The following is a 21,454-nucleotide window of genomic DNA, read 5'->3' on the forward strand; positions in this document are numbered from 1 at the left end:
TAGATGGGCTAAATGGCCTAATTCTGCTCCTATGTCTCGTGGTGTTAAAGGAACTGAGGGACAACGAAAGCATGACAGGACAATATAGAAGTGGAGCACTGCTTGTGGTTTGAATGCTCACAGGATCACAGCTGAGATCATTGTGATCGCTTCAAATGCATTAACGGCACAAGCTGCCGTGTGGATAGGTGTCCAGTGGGACACAGTCACTGGGTGTCGATGAGTTCGTGCATGACACACAACATGCTTATTTATTTAGAGACACACGGGAAGAGCCCCTTCCAGCCCAATGAACCCATACTACACAATTACGTCTATATGACCAGCTGACCTACATCTTTGGAATGTGGGAGGAAACTGGAGCACGAGGGGGAAACCTGCATGGTCATGTGGGGGGGGGGAATGTAAAACTCATTACAGACAGCAGCGGACTAAATCTGGGTCGCAGGCACGGTAACAGTGTTACGCTAACTGCGAGTAATCTGTTCTCATGCAACAAGACATCTCTGTAACCAACCAACACACACAAAATGCTGGAGGAACTCAGGGGATCAGGCAGTGTCTGTAGAGAGGAATAACAGTAGCGGTTCCAGTCTAAGACCCCTCATGAGTCCTGATAAAGGGTCTAGGCTCAAAATGTAACTAGGCCCTTTGTGGTTTATTCCTTCTCCATAGATGCTGCCTGATCTGATCATTTTGTACATTGCTCTGGATTTCCAGCATCTGCAGAATCTCCTGTTGGTAATTCCCTCACACCTGAGGTTGGGTTGAGATGGCAGCTTCACACAAAGCCTCTGACAAGAAACTTTCAATGTCTTTGGATATGGAAATGGTACCAGAGCAGTACCAAGTGGAAAACTTTCCTCTCACTTTCAAGGAAGGGATTAAAGTTAAACCCAATTCCTACCAGCCAGCCACTACCATGTGGTGTGAAATTTATATTGCAGCAGCAGTACAGTGCAAGAAATAAAATAAACTACAAGTTACAATAAGAAACATAGAAAATGAATAAGAAGTGCAAAAAGAGAGGAAATAATGAGGCAGGGTTCGTGGACCATTCAGAAATCTGATGCAGGGGAAGAAACTGCTCCGAAAACACCTACTGTGGGTCTTTAAGCTCCTGTACCTCCTTCCTGATGGTGGGGGGGGGGGGTATGTTGTGGATGATGACAGTCCTTCATAGTCTAGAAGGAACCGAAAAAATAGACAGGAACATGGAAAAACTACAGCTCAATACAGGCCCTTCGGCCCACAAAGCTGTGCTGAACATGTACTTACTTTAGAAATTACCTGGGGTTACCCATGGCCCTCGATTTTGCTGAGCTCCAAGTACCTGTCCAGGAGTCTCTTAAAAGACCCTATCGTATCCGCGTCCACCACTGCCGCCAGCAGCCCATTCCACGCACTCACCACTCTGTGTAGAAAAACTTACCCCAACATCTCCTCTGTACCCACTTCCAACAACCTTAAACCTGTGCCCTCTCGTGCTAGCCATTTCAGCCCTGGGAAAAAGCGTCTGACTATCCACACGATCAATGCCTCTCATCACCTTATACACCTCTATCAGGTCACCTCTCATCCTCCGTCAGTGAGGAAAACTCTGCCACACCACAGAGAGGGGACAAGGGCGCGGGAGTAGCTGTTTGCTCTGGTAGGGAGGTGCTGTCGATACAATAAATGAAATGATGTCCTGTAACCATTCTACGATTAGTCCGGTTTATTATTGCTGACACGAAATGAGTGGTTTTGCAGCAGCGCTACAGAGCTATTTTGCAGCAGCGCTACAGAGCTAAGACATAAAAGGTTACAGATTAGCTTTACTTGCTGCATGTACACCGAAACAGTGAAAGGTCAATGACCAACACAATCCGAGGAGGTGCTGGGGCAGCCCGCAAGTGTCACAACATAGCAGGTCCACAACGTACCGACACCGACCCGCACGTCCACAACGTACCGACACCGACCCTCACGTCCACAACGTACCGACACCGACCCGCACGTCCACAACGTACCGACACCGACCCTCACGTCCACAACGTACCGACACCGACCCTCACGTCCACAACGTACCGACACCGACCCGCACGTCCACAACTTACCGACACCGACCCTCACGTCCACAACGTACCGACACCGACCCTCACGTCCACAACTTACCGACACCGACCCTCACGTCCACAACTTACCGACACCGACCCTCACGTCCACAACGTACCGACACCGACCCGCACGTCCACAACGTACCGACACCGACCCTCACGTCCACAACGTACCGACACCGACCCGCACGTCCACAACGTACCGACACCGACCCGCACGTCCACAACGTACCGACACCGACCCGCACGTCCACAACTTACTGACACCGACCCGCACGTCCACAACGTACTGACACCGACCCTCACGTCCACAACTTACTGACACCGACCCTCACGTCCACAACGTACTGACACCGACCCGCACGTCCACAACTTACCGACACCGACCCTCACGTCCACAACGTACCGACACCGACCCTCACGTCCACAACGTACTGACACCGACCCGCACGTCCACAACTTACTGACACCGACCTGCACGTCCACAACTTACTGACACCGACCCTCACGTCCACAACGTACCGACACCGACCCGCACGTCCACAACTTACCGACACCGACCCGCACGTCCACAACGTACCGACACCGACCCTCACGTCCACAACGTACCGACACCGACCCTCACGTCCACAACGTACTGACACCGACCCGCACGTCCACAACTTACTGACACCGACCCGCACGTCCACAACGTACTGACACCGACCCTCACGTCCACAACGTACTGACACCGACCCGCACGTCCACAACGTACTGACACCGACCCGCACGTCCACAACGTACTGACACCGACCCGCACGTCCACAACTTACTGACATCGACCTGCACGTCCACAACATACTGACATCAACCTGCACGTCCACAACGTACCGACACGGACCTGTATGTCTTTGGAATGAGGGTGGAAACCAGAGCACCCAGAGGAAACCCACACGGCCATGGGGAGATAAATCCCCGGGGCCAGATGGTCTGCATCCCAGAGTGCTTAAGGAAGTGGCCCAAGAAATAGTGGATGCATTAGTGATAATTTTTCAAAACTCGTTAGATTCTGGACTAGTTCCTGAGGATTGGAGGGTGGCTAATGTAACCCCACTTTTTAAAAAAGGAGGGAGAGAGAAACCGGGGAATTATAGGCCGGTTAGCCTAACGTCGGTGGTGGGGAAACTGCTGGAGTCAGTTATCAAGGATGTGATAACAGCACATTTGGAAAGCGGTGAAATGATCGGACAAAGTCAGCATGGATTTGTGAAAGGAAAATCATGTCTGACGAATCTCATAGAATTTTTTGAGGATGTAACTAGTAGAGTGGATAGGGGAGAACCAGTGGATGTGGTATATTTGGATTTTCAAAAGGCTTTTGACAAGGTCCCACATAGGAGATTAGTGTGCAAACTTAAAGCACACGGTATTGGGGGTAAGGTATTGGTGTGGGTGGAGAATTGGTTAGCAGACAGGAAGCAAAGAGTGGTAATAAACGGGACCTTTTCAGAATGGCAGGCGGTGACTAGTGGGGTACCGCAAGGCTCAGTGCTGGGACCCCAGTTGTTTACAATATATATTAATGACTTGGATGAGGGAATTAAATGCAGCATCTCCAAGTTTGCGGATGACACGAAGCTGGGTGGCAGTGTTAGCAGTGAGGAGGATGCTAAGAGGATGCAGGGTGACTTGGATAGGTTGGGTGAGTGGGCAAACTCATGGCAGATGCAATTTAATGTGGATAAATGTGAAGTTATCCACTTTGGTGGCAAAAATAGGAAAACAGATTATTATCTGAATGGTGGCCGATTAGGAAAAGGAGAGGTGCAACGAGACCTGGGTGTCATTATACACCAGTCGTTGAAAGTGGGCATGCAGGTACAGCAGGCGGTGAAAAAGGCGAACGGTATGCTGGCATTTATAGCGAGAGGATTCGAGTACAGGAGCAGGGAGGTACTACTGCAGTTGTACAAGGCCTTGGTGAGACCACACTTGGAGTATTATGTGCAGTTTTGGTCCCCTAATCTGAGGAAAGACATCTTTGCCATAGAGGGAGTACAAAGAAGGTTCACCAGATTGATTCCTGGGATGGCAGGTCTTTCATATGAAGAAAGACTGGATGAACTGGGCTTGTACTCGTTGGAATTTAGAAGATTGAGGGGGGATCTGATTGAAACGTATAAGATCCTAAAGGGATTGGACAGGCTAGATGCGGGAAGATTGTTCCCGATGTTGGGGAGGTCTAGAACGAGGGGTCACAGTTTGAGGATAGAGGGGAAGCCTTTTAGGACCGAGGTTAGGAAAAACTTCTTCACACAGAGAGTGGTGAATCTGTGGAATTCTCTGCCACAGCAAACTGTTGAGGCCAGTTCATTAGCTACGTTTAAAAGGAAGTTAGATATGGCCCTTGTGGCTACAGGGGTCAGGGGGTATGGAGAGAAGGCTGGGTTCTGAGTTGGATGATCAGCCATGATCATAATAAATGGCGGTGCAGGCTCGAAGGGCCGAATGGCCTACTCCTGCACCTATTTTCTATGTTTCTATGAAACCCACACGGCCATGGGGAGAAAATACAAACTCCTTACGGACAGGAGCAGCAGGAATTCAGCCCCGTCATGGCATTACACTGCTCTGCACTAACCGTACGAAAATGAGAAAATAAATAGAGCAAACAGAAATCCCGTTATCACTTACAGTCTGCACGAGGCGTGGAGAACGAGCATAGAGAATGAACTGGTGAGCGTACACAACCTCACCACTGTCCAGCTGAAACTGCACATCGCTGAGGTGAGGGTTATTCACCATCGTGCCCAGGTCTGCGGCCAGCTTCCTCAACTGCAATCAAAATGCACCAAACATTAAAACCGGCTGTGTGGTTAACTACACAGAAAACAGCAGCACTCTGTCCAGAATCTCCCTCACAATGCCCGGTAAACCAGCAGAACTGATGATAAGCAACACACACAAAATGCTGGAGGAACTCAGCAGGTCAGGCAGCATCTGTGGAGATGAATAAACTGTAGACATTTCGGGCTGAGACCCTTCATCAGGACTGGAAAGGAAGGGGGACGAGATAGCAGAATAAAAAGGTGAAGGGAGGGGAAGGAGGATAGTTAGAAGGTGATAGGTGAGGCTAGGTGATTACGAAAGGTGATGAGCTGGGGAAGGAGGAATCTGATAGGAGAGGAGAGTGGATCATAGGAGAAAGGGAAGGAGGAAAGGCACCAGAGGGAGGTGCTGGGCAAATAAGAAGAGGCTAGAGTGGGGAATAGAGAAAGAGGGAAGGGAGATGGAATTTTTTTAAGCTGCAGAGATAATGGACCAGCATTTTGCTTTAATAAAATCAAACAGATGTGCTTACTCCACTCTGCAGGCTATTGGCACATCCTCCCTCGCTCTGGGCTGGGACAAATCCACTTGGCACAATTGGACAATTATTCCCTAAAGGGTAAAATAATATTTACAGCTAAAACACAGGGTTTTATTTATAATGAGCTGGAAATAACTACCATAACATTCAACCTACACTCAGTGGGCACTTTAATAGGTACGCCTGTACACCTGCTCGTTAACACAAATATCTAATCAGCCAATCACGTTGCAGCAACTCAATGCATAAAAGCATGCAGACACGGTCAAGAGGTTCAGTTGTTGTTCAGACCAAACATCACAATTGGGAAGAACTGTGATCTAAGTGACTTTGTCTGTGGAATGATTGCTGGTGCCAGACGATGTGGTTTGAGTATCTCAGAAACTGCTGATCTCCTGGGATTTTCACACACAACAGTCTCTAGAGTTTACAGAGAATGGTGTGAAAAACAAAACAACATCTAGTGTGCGGAAGCTCTGTGGGCAAAAACGCCTTGTTAGTGACAGAGGTCAGAGGAGAATGGCCAGACTGGTTCAAGCTGACGGGAAGGTGACAGTAACTCAAATAACCACACATTACAACAGTGGTGTGCAGAAGAGCGTCTCTGAACGCACAACACATCGAACCTCAAAGCAGATGGACTACAGCAGCTGAAGACTGTGGAGATACAGGAGTGTACAGTGATCACTTTACAAAGTACCTCCTGTACCTAATGAAGAGGCCACTGAGCGTACACTGATCAGTCTCCCCAACAAAACACACAACAGTACTCACCAGGAACTCATCTGAACAGTTCTGAACTATTTGGTAAAATTAACTGATACTGCCTAGTTCAAGAAAGTCAAGAGGATTTCAGATTAGACTCCAAAAGAATAAACACAAGAGATTCTGCAGACGCTGGAATCCAGAGCAACAAACACAAAATGCTGGAGGAACTCAGCAAGTCAGGCAGCAGCCCTGGAGGGGAATAAACTGTTGATGTTTCGGGCCGAGATGCTTCATCAGGACTGTGTGTTACTTTGTTTGAATAAGCATTAATCTGCCTTGATGAATGCAATATAGTTTTATCACCTTTACAAGCAGCAACACAATAACAATTATAACCCTTTCTTTATCTTTTCAACCTATCACCTCCCAGCTTCTTACTTCAACCCCTCCCCCATACACCTGCCCCCACCCCCCACTGCGACACGGGTGTGTTTAAACTAAGTAGTGGGGGGGGGGGGAGAAGATGAACTGGAAATGTAAGGATGGAGTTAACGGGAAAGAGAGAATAAGAAAAGTTAAGAAAGACAACAGAATTAACGGGGCAGAAAGCTCAGGAAGGGATCGGAGATTATGGCCAAGTGCAATAGGAATCGATGTGAAATCGATGAGGGGATGAAAGTATTACTTTAATGGATTAAAAGTATTATATATGAATGCACGGAGTACAAGAAATAAAGTGGATGAGCTTGAGGCTCAGTTGGAAATTGGCAAGTATGATGTTTTGGGAATAACAGAGACATGGCTGCAAGAGGACCAGGGCTGGGAAATGAATATTCAGGGTATACATCCTATCGAAAGGACAGACAAGTGGGCAGGGGGGGTGGGGTGACTCTGTTGGTGAGGAATGAAATTCAGTCCCTTGCGAGGTGTGACATAGAATCAGGAGATGTAGAGTCAATATGGATAGAACTGAGAAACTGTAAGGGCAAAAAGACACTAATGGGAGTTATCTACAGGCCCCCAAGCAGTAGCCTGGATATAGGGTGCAAGTTAAATCAAGAGTTAAAATTGGCATGTCACAAAGGTAATTCTACGGTTGTTATGAGGGATTTCAACATGCAGGTAGACTGGGAAAATCAGGTTGGTACTGGACCCCAAGAAAGGGAGTTTGTGGAGTGCCTCAGAGATGGATTCTTAGAGCAGCTTGTACTGGAGCCTACCAGGGAGAAGGCAATTCTGGAATTAGTGTTGTGTAATGAGCCAGATTTGATAAGGGAACTCGCGGTAAAGGAGCCATTAGGAGGTAGTGACCATAATGTGATAAGTTTTAATCTACAATTTGAGAATGAGGAGGGAAAATCAGAAGTATCAGTATTGCAGTTGAACAAAGGGGACTATGGACCCATGAGGGAGCAGCTGGCCAAAGTTGACCGGAAAGATACCCTAGCAGGGATGACAGTGGAACAACAATGGCAGGTATTTCTGGGAATAATACAGAAGGTGCAGGATCAGTTCATTCCAAAGAGGAAGAAAGATTCTAAGGGGAGTAAGGGGCGACCATGGCTGACAAGGGAAGTCAAGGACAGTATAAAAATAAAAGAGAATAAGTATAACATAGCAAGGATGAGCGGGAAGCCAGAGGATTGGGAAACTTTTAAAGAGCAAGAGGATAACTAAAAAGGCAATACGGGGGGGAAGAGATGAGATACAAAGGCAAGCTAGCCAAGGATATAAAGGAGGATAGTAAAAGCTTCTTTAGGTATATGAAGAGGAAAAAATTAGTTAAGACCAAAGTTGGGCCCTTGAAGACAGAAATGGGTGAATTTATTATGGGGAACGAGGAAATGGCAGACGAGCTGAACAGGTACTTTGGATCTGTCTTCACTGGGGAAGATACAAACAATCTCCCAGATGTGATAGTGGCCGGAGGACCTAGGGTAACAGAGGAACTGAAGGAAATTCACATGAGGCAGAAAATGGTGTTGGGTAAACTGATGGGACTGAAGGCTCATAAATCCCCAGGGCCTGATGGTCTGCATCCCAGGGTACTTAAGGCTCTAGAAATTGTGGACGCATTGGTAATCATTTTCCAAAGTTTTATAGATTCAGGATCAGTTCCTGAGGACTGGAGGGTAGCTAATGTAATCCCAGTTTTTAAGGAAGGAGGAGAGAGAAAACAGGGAATTATAGAGCCGTTAGCCTGACATCAGTGGTGGGGAAGATGCTGGAGTCAATTATAAAAGATGAAATAGCGGCATATTTGGATAGCAGTAACAGGATCGGTCCGAGTCAGCATGGATTTACGAAGGGGAAATCATGCTTGACTAATCTTCTGGAATTTTTTGAGAATGTAACTATGAAAATGGACAAGGGAGAGCCAGTGGATGTAGTGTACCTGGACTTTCAGAAAGCCTTTGATAAAGTCCCACATAGGAGATTAGTGGGCAAAATTAGAGCACATGGTATTGGGGGTAGGGTACTGACATGGATAGAAAATTGGTTGGCAGACAGGAAACAAAGAGTAGGGATTAACGGGTCCCTTTCAGAATGGCAGGCAGTGACTAATGGGGTACCGCAAGGCTCAGTGCTGGGACCACAGCTATTTACAAGATACATTAATGATTTAGATGAAGGGATTAAAAGTAACATTAGCAAATTTGTAGATGACACAAAGCTGGGTGGCAGTGTGAAATGTGAGGAGGATGTTATGAGAATGCAGGGCGAATTGGACATGTTGGGTGAGTGGGCAGATGCATGGCAGATGCAGTTTAATGTGGATAAATGTGAGGTTATCCACTTTGGTTGCAAGAACAGGAAGGCAGATTACTATCTGAATGGTGTCAAGTTAGGAAAAGGGGAAGTACAATGAGATCTAGGTGTCCTTGTTCATTAGTCACTGAAAGTAAGCATGCAGGTACAGCAGGCAGTGAAGAAAGCTAATGGGATGTTGGCCTTCATAACAAGGGGAGTTGAGTATAGGAGCAAAGAGGTCCTTCTGCAGCTGTACAGGGCCCTGGTGAGACCACACCTGGAGTATTGTGGACAGTTTTGGTCTTCAAATTTGAGGAAGGACATTTTAGCTATTGAGGGAGTGCAGCAGAGGTTCACGAGGTTAATTCCCAGGATGGCGAGACTGTCATATGTTGAAAGATTGGAGTGACTGGGGTTGTATACACTGGAATTTAGAAGGATGAGAGGGGATCTGATTGAAACATATGATTATTAAGGGATTGGACATGCTAGAAGCAGGAGACATGTTGCGGACGTTTGGGGAGTCCAGAACCAGAGGCCACAGTTTAAGAATAAGGGGTAGACCATTTAGAACGGAGTTGAGGAAAAACTTTTTCACACGGAGGGTTGTGGATCTGTGGAATGCTCTGCCCTAGAAGGCTGTGGAGGCCAATTCTCTGGATTCTTTCAAGAAAGAGTTAGATAGAGCTCTTAAAGATAGCGGAGTCAAGGGATATGGGGAGAAGGCAGGAACGGATACTGATTGTGGATGATCAGCCATGATCACAGTGAATGGCGGTGCTGGCTTGAAGGGCTGAATGGCCTACTCCTGCACCTGTTGTCTATTGTCTATTGTTCTGGCTTCATCTTCTTCCTTTCCAGTCCTGATGAAGGGTCTCGGCCTGAAACATCAACAGTTACTGCACTTCCATTGATGTTGCCTGACTTGCTCAGGTCCTGCAGCATTTTATGTGTGTATTGCTCTTGATTTCCAGCAACTCGTTCATAAACCTTATCACTTTGCTCCCTCAAGTGTCCTGTAATTATCAGAGCTTAGATGCTGATTAGCTGTACAAAGTTTCACCGCACCTTCACTTCCTGATCCCTCACTGCCTTCCTGTGCGTTCACTCCAGACTCCCACTGCGTCAGCGTCAATCCCTCGCCTGCTAGGTCCATCAGGTCGAAGAAGGTGTGCTCCTGCTCACTCCCAGCCGCAAACCTGTCCTCTGCTGAGGAGTGTGGGGAGGCCAGCCCCGGGCTGGATCTGGTGGGGGCTGCAGAGGGTAACGGTGATTCCTCACCAGCCTGAGCTTTCTCCTTCAATGAAACACAGTACAAGATCAGCTTTGTTACTCACACATAGTAGCCAGGACATCTTCAAGGGGTGGTGCAGCAGAAAACAGCATTCTATCATCAAGGACCCCCACCACCCAGGACATGCCCTTTTCTCACTGTTACCATCAGGGAGGAGGTACAGAACCCTGAAGGCTCACACTCAACAATTCAGGAACAGCTTCTTCCCCTCTGACATCCCATTCCTGAACAGACATTGAATCCATGAACGCTACCTCACCACTTTATTTCTATTTTTGTAATACTTATCTTACTATTTATTACATACATATTTTACTGTAATTTTTTTTAAATTTATCGTGTCTTACATGGTACTGCTGCTGCAAAGTTAACCAATCTCACGGTGATGTTAAGCCTGATTCTGATCGAAACACAGTGAAACATTCACACTTGGCAATCGCGGCAGCGTAGCGATTATTACGCTGCTATTACAGCTCGGGGCGTTGGCCTTCAGAGTTCAATTCCCATGCTCTCTGTACACTCCTTCCTGTGAGCCGTGTGGGTTTCCTCCGGTTTCCTCCCACAGTCCAACGACGTACTGGTTAGTAGGTTAACTGGTCATTGTGGATTGTCCTGCGGTTAGGCTAGGGTTAAATCGGTGGGTGGGGGGGGCAGCTCAGTGGGCTGGAAGGGCCTGTTCCACACTGTATCTCTAAATAAATTGTACATTCTGTTCTGTAGACCCGCTTTCATATTTATAATTAGTGTTTATTTGTTTTTATTAGCTTTATGCTTATTGTGTTTTTTTGTGCTGCATCGGATCTGGAGTAACAATTACTTTGATCTCCTTTACACTGGTGACAATGACCAGTGCACTCTGGAGTTGTGCTGGGGGCTGCCCACAAGTGTCGCCAAGCTTCTGGCGCCAACGTGGCGTTCTCACAACTCACCATCCCTATCCCGTGCCTTCGGACTGTGCGAGGAGACCGATGTGGTCACAGGGAGAACGTACAGACGGCAGTGGGAAATGAATCCTGATGGCATTCGCTGGTTCTGTAAAGCGTTTCGCTAACCGCTACACCATTCTTCTCACCTTAAAGCTCTGCCCTCCCGTGAAAACCTCTGGAAACTTTTCAGGTACGTGGGCTGCCCCCAGCACGTTTCGGTTGCGTTGATTGTTAACACGAGCGATGCATTTCCCGATGTGTTTCAATGTATGTATATGTGATAAACAAACAAATCTGAAACGAGGTGCTGACTGCGGGCCAGGAAATTAATACCATTTGTGATAGTTCAGAATTTTGCAGCCTCTCTCTCACCTGCTGCGGCTTCCAAGGGACTATAGGAGGGACCAGGTCACTTGTGTAGAACAGCACAGCGTCCCCTTCGCCAGTTCTGGACAGGGCACTGCGACACCAGAGGCTGTCTTGCTCAGCTGTCCCCGGCTGCACGTGCCAGACGCGTTTCAGGACCCCGCCCGGGGTAAAAGTACTGGCAGGTAGCGGCGGGGTGGGGCACTCCTCTCGTTCCGCCGACAAGAGCAGCGACAGGCGGTCCTGGACGCGTTTAAGGGTCAATTCCGGATCCTGCGTCAGTAGCAATGAAGGGCCAGCCTTCTTCTTCTTTTGACATTTCCTGTCTTCAAAATGGCAATAAAAATTACAATTTAAATGTGATATTTAAATAGAAATAAGATGGGTGTAATGTAAGAACAATAATGGATGAACTCCTACCAGCAGGAGGCACTGTTTTGGGTAGGCTGAAGTTCTGAGCCTGCAGACTTGCAGTCAGTTCTGCCCCTTCCCGTCTCTCCTGTTCTAACAGAGAGGCCGATAAGGCCATGGCAACCATTGTTTCCTCGTCCACTTGCTGCCTGTACTTTTTCGTCGCCTGCTTTTCTCTTGTTGAAGCTTTCCTCTTTGCTCGACCGGGCTGAACGCTGGCACGGAGAGGGGGGAAATGGTCGGTGTCAGTACATAACAGTCTTGTCCCTGAGGCAGAAGGTCGTGGGTTCAAATCCCACAATGGAGACTGTGAGTTGTCACCTCAGTGTAGTTCTCTCAGTCAGAGGTACAGGTCAGATGACTTTCAGTCCAGCCTGTCCATTATACAGAGGCATTCATATTAAAGAGCACAGTCCAGTTTAACATTGGGGTTCTAGGACCAATGTTAATCCAACTGAATACAGCACAGTAACAATCGCTCAATAAAAATCAAGCAGGTTACCTGGTGGTTACCACAATAACACTGGTGGATTCATTGTTCTGTGTGCTTTAGACCGTAGGGCACAGGAGTAGAATTCGGCCAATTGGCACATTGAGTCTGCTCCACCATTTCATCATGGCTGATTTATTATCCCTCTCAACCCCAGTCTCCTGCCTTGTACCTATAGCCTTTGACTAATCAAGAATGTATCAATATCTGTTTAAAATATACCCAATGACTTGGTCTCCGCAGCCTTTTACTTATATTTACATATATATACACACACATATGCAATCACAAGAATAATGTTTAAGACACACATTTCGCAATCTACCCGCATACTGAAATCCCCCAAGGCCTTTTCTAGTTCCCATTGAAATTTATATCCTGCATCCTGTTCAGAGGCCTAAAGACAAATCCCATCAGGGTCTTTTTACCCTTCTTAACTCTACCCACAAGGATTCCACATCTTCTCATCCTCTTTCTAAGGATTTGATTTCATTTGTACCAATAGGGTATTTAAGAAAGGGTAGTTAAGAAAGCTTATGGGGTGTTAGCTTTCATAAATTGAGGGATAGAGTTTAAGAGTCGCGATGTAATGATGCAGCTCTATAAAACTCTGGTTAGGCCACACTTGGAGTACTGTGTCCAGTTCTGGTCACCTCACTATAGGAAGGATGTGGAAGCATTGGAAAGGGTACAGAGGAGATTTACCAGGATGCTGCCTGATTTAGAAAGTATGCATTATGATCAGAGATTAAGGGAGCTAGGGCTTTACTCTTTGGAGAGGAGGAGGATGAGAGGAGACATGATAGAGGTGTACAAGATAATAAGAGGAATAGATAGAGTGGATAGCCAGCGCCTCTTCCCCAGGGCACCACTGCTCAATACAAGAGGACATGGCTTTAAGGCATGGGGTGGGAAGTTCAAGGGGGATATTAGAGGAAGGTTTTTTACTCAGAGAGTGGTTGGTGCGTGGGATGCACTGCCTGAGTCAGTGGTGGAGGCAGATACACTAGTGAAGTTTAAGAGACTACTAGACAGGTATATGGAGGAATCTAAGGTGGGGGCTTATATGGGAGGCAGGGTTTGAGGGTCGGCACAACATTGTGGGCCGAAGGGCCTGTACTGTGCTGTACTATTCTATGTTCTAACACAGCCACCTCACCCTCTCTGCCTACCTGCCTGTCCTTCCGATACAAGGTGTATCCTTGGATGTGAAACTCCCAACCATGGCCTTCTTTCAGTCACAATTCAGTGTCGCCCACAGGATCATACCTGCCAATCTCTAATTGTACCTACCTTATTCCGTATACTGCACAGATTCAAATATAACACCTTCAGTCCTGTATTCATCAGGCCTTGCAGTTTTGTCCTCGTGATACACCACTTCATCCCACTGACCGCAATGTTGCCCTATCATCTGCCTGTTGTTCCTCACAGTCTCACTACACACTGCACTGCCCTGTATAGCAACTGCCCATCCTGACCCCGATCACTCTGGTTCCAATCGCCCTGCCATTTCACCCTGCACTGCATGCTCCTGGTAACCTTTCTACTTTATTTCATATTCTTTTACTGTTTGATCTTGTTCCACCTCAATGCACTGGGGAATCTGATCTGTATGAACAGTAAGAAAGACCAGCTCTTCACTGTATCTCCATACATAGTCTTCACATGTTCCACCAGTCTGTTGTCGTCACCACAACCTTCTGTGTGGTGGTGTGCTGGGGCAATGGCATCAACACGGGTGATACACCAATTAGAAAGGCTGGCTCAGTCAAACTGGACACACTGGAGGCTGTGGTGGAACAAAGGAAGACAATTCTGGACAATGTTTCTCACCCTCTGCGTGCCACCTTGGCTGAACAGAGGAGCCTTTTTAGTAACAGACTAAGACAACTGCACTGCTCCAAAGAGCGCTGTATGAGGTCATTCCTACCCTCGGCTAATAGGCTCTATAATGAGTCAATCTATAGCCAGGGAAGTGATGACCCCTCCTGTTAAGACTGTTTCAGGTAACTTGTTTTTTTAATTCTTTCTCACTTCTCTTCTAATATTTGTATATCTGTGCATTGGTAATGCCACTGTGACACTGTAATTTTGGGATCAATAAAGTATCCATTTATGTACGTGACAATAATAAACCAATTCCAGATACCAAGAGGCGCCAGCAGGGGTCAGTACCGAGTATCCGAGTCACCCATCTGACCAGGAGACGGACAGCCAGGACCGAACTGTGAGGACGGGTGCTGAAGACAGGCCCCAGCGCACGGAGCCACCGTGGCAAAAACAGGGTAGAGCTGAGGGGTGAGAACCACCCCACCAGCCCCGGCTTCCTGCAGCACTTACCCGGCGTGAGGACCTGAGCTTTCAGGAGGTTGCGAGTTCTGTCTCTGGACTGCCTGCAGCAGGAGCTGCGGAGGGACCTCCAATTCACTCGCACAGCGTTTCAGGTGACTCACTCGGCCCTTCAGGGTTTTAAAGCGCTTCCCGCAGATCGGACACTCGGGAACCAGAGGTACGATTGCAGAGCTGGCTGCAGCCGCCCTCTGTTCTCCTTCATCCAGACACCTGCCAGGACAGATAGAAAGCTCAAGTTTAATTGTCATTCAGCCATACACATATACAGATAAATGAAACATTGTTCCTCTGGGTCCAAGGCACAAATCCCAGTACATACAGTCACACATGGCCCATACAGTTATAATCCAGCACAAAGTCACAAAATAGTATCAGCACAAGTCCCTGGGTGACACGGCCTGAAGACGATGGTGAATGGGATGTTGTCCTGGAGCCATGTTTCTGTAAGAACAAGTACATAGCAGTTTCTCATCTCACACTGGGTCAGACTCAGGCGAAGGCAATCCAGCTTGACCCACGCTGCGTCAGCCAGCTTGTCTTCCAGGGAGTGAACACTGGAGAGAAGCGCCAACGGGAGAGCTGGCCTGCAAGGGCCAGACCCCAACCCAGCACCAATTCCAGCATGCTGCTACGTCTCTCTTTTCTTTCACAAAGCCTCTGGTGCCTCCTCCCCTGGGTGGCTGTAACAGGTGAGGCTGCAGTATGAGGGCCTTATATATGCAACAACCAAGCACCTCCCCTGCCACCGGTCTCACTAATGAACCGGACTTACAGTATCTTGCATTACCGATCTCCAATCAGCTCTTGCAATCACAAGAATAATGTTTAAGACACACATTTGCGCTATCTATTGGACCTGGAGCGGCTGCTGTGACAAAATGCTCCGCTACCTTAGTGGAAGCAAGACCGAAAGTAATTAAATCCATTTATCCAACCCAGCTTCAGTCCAGCTTACAGTATGGACTGTAACCAGCTGCTCACTGCTATCAGACTCCTGAACCAATCAGCTTTTACACATCCCCTTCCTTCTGGTGCTGCTCAATCTCGAACCTTTACTCTTTGTAGTGGTTAGCGTCACAGTTTACAGCACCTGCTGACCCCTGAGGAGTTTCTACGTTTCCCCGTGACCCTGTGGGTTCCCTTTGGGTGTTTCGCATCCCACCAGCATTCCGAAGGTGTACGGGTTAGGGTCAGCAATTTGTGGGTACGCTACACTGGCACTGGAAACTTGTGGGCCGCCGTCAGCACGTCCTCGGACTGTGTTGGTCATTGACACAAACGACGTATTTCAGTTTCAATGTACATGTCAAATAAAGCTAATCTTTCTTTACATCTTCCATCATCGCCGTTATTAAATTGGTCTCTGGTACGATAAGATGGTCTCTTGACTTCACAGTCGAACTTGGTTTTGATCTTGCACCTTATTGTCTCCTGCACTGCACTTTCTCTGTGGCTGTTACACTTTATTCTGCATTGTTACTGTTTTACCTTGTTCTACCTCAATACACTGTGTAATGATCTGATCTGTGTGAACAGTGTGCAAGACACAAGTTCCACTGTTTCTCCGTACGTGTGGCAATAATAACACTGTTGCAGGAAAGCAGCATCTATTATCAGGGGCCCCCCCCACCCAGATCATGCTCTCTTCTCGCTGCTGCCATCAGGAAGGAGGTACAGGAGCCTCAGGGCTCCACCAACGGGTTCAGGAACAGTTATTACCCCTCAACCATCAGGCTCCTGAACCAGTGTGGATAACTTCACTCAACTTCACTGAACTGTTCCCTCAATCTATGGATTCACTTTCAAGGACTCTTCATCGCATGTTCTTGATATTTATTGTTTATTTATTTACTATTATTATTTTGTTGTTTATTTTTGTACTTGCTGTTTTTTGTCTTTTGCACATTGGTTGTTTGTCTCTCTCTGTTGTGCTTGATTTTTCTTTGATTCTATTGCGGTTTTGGTATTTACTATGAATGCCTGCAGGAAAATAAACCTCAGGGTAGTACTGTATATAGTGACATGTATGTATTTTGATAAAAGTTTACTTTGAAATTTAAAAAACCTATTCAAATTCCCTTATCCTACCTCAGTGTGTAATGCACTGCCTGTGTGAACGGTACCTGATGTACAGCGTAACACATCGCCTGTGTGAACGGTACCTGATGTACAGTGTAACACATCGCCTGTGTGAACGGTACCTGATGTACAGCGTAACACATCGCCTGTGTGAACGGTACCTGATGTACAGTGTAACACATCGCCTGTGTGAACGGTACCTGATGTACAGCGCAACGCATCGCCTGTGTGAACGGTACCTGATGTACAGCGTAACACATCGCCTGTGTGAACGGTACCTGATGTACAGCGTAACGCATCGCCTGTGTGAACGGTACCTGATGTACAGCGTAACACATCGCCTGTGTGAACGGTACGCGATGTACAGTGTAACGCATCGCCTGTGTGAACGGTACCTGATGTACAGCGTAACACATCGCCTGTGTGAACGGTACGCGATGTACAGTGTAACGCATCGCCTGTGTGAACGGTACCTGATGTACAGCGTAACACATCGCCTGTGTGAACGGTACCTGATGTACAGCGTAACGCATCGCCTGTGTGAACGGTACCTGATGTACAGCGTAACACATCGCCTGTGTGAACGGTACCTGATGTACAGTGTAACGCATCGCCTGTGTGAACGGTACCTGATGTACAGCGTAACACATCGCCTGTGTGAACGGTACCTGATGTACAGTGTAACGCATCGCCTGTGTGAACGGTACCTGATGTACAGCGTAACACATCGCCTGTGTGAACGGTACCTGATGTACAGTGTAACGCATCGCCTGTGTGAACGGTACCTGATGTACAGCGTAACACATCGCCTGTGTGAACGGTACCTGATGTACAGTGTAACGCATCGCCTGTGTGAACGGTACCTGATGTACAGCGTAACACATCGCCTGTGTGAACGGTACGCGATGTACAGTGTAACGCATCGCCTGTGTGAACGGTACCTGATGTACAGTGTAACACATCGCCTGTGTGAACGGTACGCGATGTACAGTGTAACGCATCGCCTGTGTGAACGGTACCTGATGTACAGCGTAACACATCGCCTGTGTGAACGGTACCTGATGTACAGCGTAACGCATCGCCTGTGTGAACGGTACCTGATGTACAGTGCAACACATCGCCTGTGTGAACGGTACCTGATGTACAGCGTAACACATCGCCTGTGTGAACGGTACGCGATGCACAGTGTAACACATCGCCTGTGTGAACGGTACCTGATGTACAGCGTAACACATCGCCTGTGTGAACGGTACCTGATGTACAGCGTAACACATCGCCTGTGTGAACGGTACGCGATGTACAGTGTAACACATCGCCTGTGTGAACGGTACCTGATGTACAGTGTAACACATCGCCTGTGTGAACGGTACCTGATGTACAGCGTAACACATCGCCTGTGTGAACGGTACCTGATGTACAGCGTAACACATCGCCTGTGTGAACGGTACGTGAGGCAAGCTATTCACCATTTCTTGGTATATGTAACAACAAACCATTTCCAAAAGCTTTGGAAAAGTCGGCTCCAGCCTCACCTGTTGATATGCTGCGTGCGCCGAACAGAGTTCATGTTGGAGAGATCTTTCTGACAGATCAGGCAAAAGAAGAGCCCGTTGTCTTCCAGCGTATAGACAGCAGCTGCTCGCATTTCCCGTTGGAGCTCCCCTGGCAAGGACGCGTCGCTGGGTGCGTGCTGTTGGTATTCATCGGCTGCAGAGATTTTGGAAGAATTGACACATTATAAACATAAAAACTGAGCGTTTCTAAATAAAACACAATGGAATAATTAAAGATCTAGTTATTTTTGAAGAATCTCATACATTCTGGGCTTAGACTATATGTGTGGCCTCCGTCGGTCATGGTCGACCACGGGTATTGCGTCTCTGGTCGTCAGTGGGAGCGGCCTCTCCAGGGCAGGGTTGATAAGGAGATCTGTCTGTTGCCCATGCAGTGGGACCCCCCCCCCACCTCACCTCTCCATGCTGGTGACAGGTCCAAAGGAACGACGAAAGTCGATACAGTTTGGTACCAGCAGCATCACAGCAGTTGCCGTGCCAGTGCTGGCTACAGCAGTCAGCCGCCTTCGGGACTCCGACTCCGGATTTTTCCTTGGGGTTTACTTCCAAAGCCTTTCCTGTGAGTGGGTACAGCTGCAAGGCAGCGGAGGTTATGAGCTACCATCCAGGGTTAACGAGCCCCATCTGCCCAGAGCAACTGGTTTTAAGGCGCCAGTGGCCCGCCTTTGCCCCTTGTCCTGTCAGTGAGAACAGCTCTGCCAGGCATAAGAACTCTGCCACACGTGAAGGCCAGGAGTTGGACTTGGTTGTCAGAGGCTGTTTGAGACGCAGGCCATGAAGAGCTTAGACCATAAGACAGAGCAAAATTAGGCCATTTGAACCTGCTCTCCATTTTTATATACTAAGTTGCTGGAAAAGGGCCAGGAACATCATGAAGGATCCCACCCACCCCGCTCACGGACTGTTCGTCCCACTCCCATCAGGGTGGAGGCTATATAGCATCCACACCAGGACCAACAGACTCAAAAATGTGTCTTTCCCCAAGTAGTGAGGTGATCAAAACCTCTACCCGCCAACCCACCCCTCCACACCCCAACCACCACCACTTTATCATTTCCTGTCAGTCAGCTTACGTACAGACACTCCTGAACCTAGTGTCACTTTATGGACATAAAATCAATCTCTGTATATCAGCCAGCTTAAGTATTTATATTTATTGTGTTTTTTATTACTGTGTTCTTTATCTTATTGTGTCTTTTGTGCTGCATCAGATCTGGAGCAACAATTATTTCGTTCCCCTTTACACTTGTGTAACTGGAAATGACGTTAAACAATCTGGAAGCATGGTTGATTTATTTTTCCTCTCAACCACATCCTCCTGCCTTCTCCCCATAACCTTTAATACCCTGACTAATCAAGAACCTCACAATCTCTGCTTTAAATATACCCAGTGACTTGGTCGCCACAGCCATCCATGGCAATCAATTTCCGTTTCACCTCCCTCTGGCTAAAGAAATTCTTCCTCATCTGTCCTAAAGGGACATCCTTCTGCTCTGAGGCTCTGCCCTCTGACCTCAGACTCTTTCACAGTTGGAAACATCCTCTGCATGTCCACTCTTTCTACGTCCTTCAATATTTGTTGTGTTTCAATGAGATTCCCCATCATTCTCCTGATGAATACAGGCTCAGAGACATCAAACACTCCTCCTATGTTAACCCTTTCACAACAGCCAGACAGATGAACGACCAGACACAACATCCGGATGCCCCACAAATGCAAGTTACTGAATACAGAAAATAAGAGCTCAGAAAGGAATCGTTCTGCTTACAAGTGAACGTTACAGGGAGGGATACTGAGGGCAGATGATGTTGCTCTCCGCCACTGCCCTGGCGTGGATCATGCGAGCTGGCGACCTCCCTCTTCCCATCCTCTTGAAGAGCTGGAGTCGAACGCGTGTCCTCGTCAGTAGCGTGTCGCAGTCGCTCGGGCTCCTTCCTCCTGAATTTCTGCATGTTTCCCAGCACTCGCTCTTTCACGCCCAGCCGGCTGGCCATCCGAGTCTGGGAACGGCTGGAACGCCTGCCAAAGAAAATGCCTGGAAAAAGGGACACGTAGGAAATGTTAGCAATTGCCACTGGATCACAAATTAATTCCTGCATTCCTACTCTCTCAAGATGAATGCACAAGTATTCCTGTCTGGAAAATCTACTCCGCAGCAGGTAGTGCTGCTGCCACACAGGCTCCAGCAACCAGAATTCAATCCTGATTTCTGGTGAATTAAAGGTTAGCTTCATTTATCACACACGCAGCCAAACACACCACTTGTATCAACACCACAGTCCGAGGGTGAGCTGGAAGCAGCTTGCAAGTTTCACTGTGCTTCCAGTACCAACAACTCACTAACCCTGAACTGTGCACGCTGGATCCACAGTACCCAGGAGCAGTGCGTCAAGTAGACACTGTCCGTCATTAAGGAGCCCCATCACCTCTTCTGACTGTTACCATCAGGGAGGGGCACAGGAACCTGAAGACACACACTCAACGTTTCAGGAACAGGGCATCAGATTTCTGAATGGACATTGAACCTCACTACGTTCTTTCTTTTTTGCTCTACTTATTTAATTATAAATATATATACTTTTCTATTATTATGTATTGTAATGTGTTGCTGCCACAAAGATAACAAATTTCACGACATAAGCCAGCGATATTAAACCTGATTCTGATTTGGAATGGGGGGGGGAGGGGGGAGCGTAATTGGAGCCTGGGGAGGAAACCCACACAGTCACAGCAGCAGCAACTGATCCCCAATCACAGGTAAAGAACTGAACCCCAGTCACCCGTAAAGAACCGAACCCCGGTCACAGGTGAAGAACCGAACCCCGGTCACAGGTGAAGAACCGAACCCCGGTCACCGGTGAAGAATGGAACCCCGGTCACAGGTAAAGAACTGAACCCCGGTCACCCGTAAAGAACCGAACCCCGGTCACAGGTGAAGAACCGAACCCCGGTCACAGGTGAAGAACCGAACCCCGGTCACAGGTGAAGAACTGAACCCCGGTCACAGGTGAAGAATCGAACCCTGGTCACAGGTGAAGAACGGTACCCCGG

General features: G+C 47.8%; 1 protein-coding gene across 3 annotated transcripts in view; it reads right to left on the minus strand.

Annotated features, from left to right (window-relative positions):
• slx4 (SLX4 structure-specific endonuclease subunit homolog (S. cerevisiae)) overlaps positions 1 to 21,454 on the minus strand; it is a 45,312-nt gene that overhangs the window by 17,077 nt on the left and 6,781 nt on the right. For all 3 annotated transcript variants that reach the window (XM_063059429.1, XM_063059428.1, XM_063059430.1), the window contains 8 exons: positions 20,172 to 20,438; positions 18,361 to 18,535; positions 14,738 to 14,959; positions 11,914 to 12,119; positions 11,500 to 11,819; positions 9,976 to 10,204; positions 5,440 to 5,519; positions 4,773 to 4,913 (listed from right to left, as the gene is read on the minus strand). In XM_063059429.1, coding sequence (XP_062915499.1) covers positions 4,773 to 4,913; positions 5,440 to 5,519; positions 9,976 to 10,204; positions 11,500 to 11,819; positions 11,914 to 12,119; positions 14,738 to 14,959; positions 18,361 to 18,535; positions 20,172 to 20,438 — 1,640 coding nt within the window. The remainder of the gene's footprint in view (positions 1 to 4,772; positions 4,914 to 5,439; positions 5,520 to 9,975; positions 10,205 to 11,499; positions 11,820 to 11,913; positions 12,120 to 14,737; positions 14,960 to 18,360; positions 18,536 to 20,171; positions 20,439 to 21,454) is intronic.

This window comes from Mobula hypostoma, chromosome 9 (assembly GCF_963921235.1).
Source record: "Mobula hypostoma chromosome 9, sMobHyp1.1, whole genome shotgun sequence".
Taxonomy (NCBI): Eukaryota; Metazoa; Chordata; class Chondrichthyes; order Myliobatiformes; family Myliobatidae; genus Mobula; species Mobula hypostoma.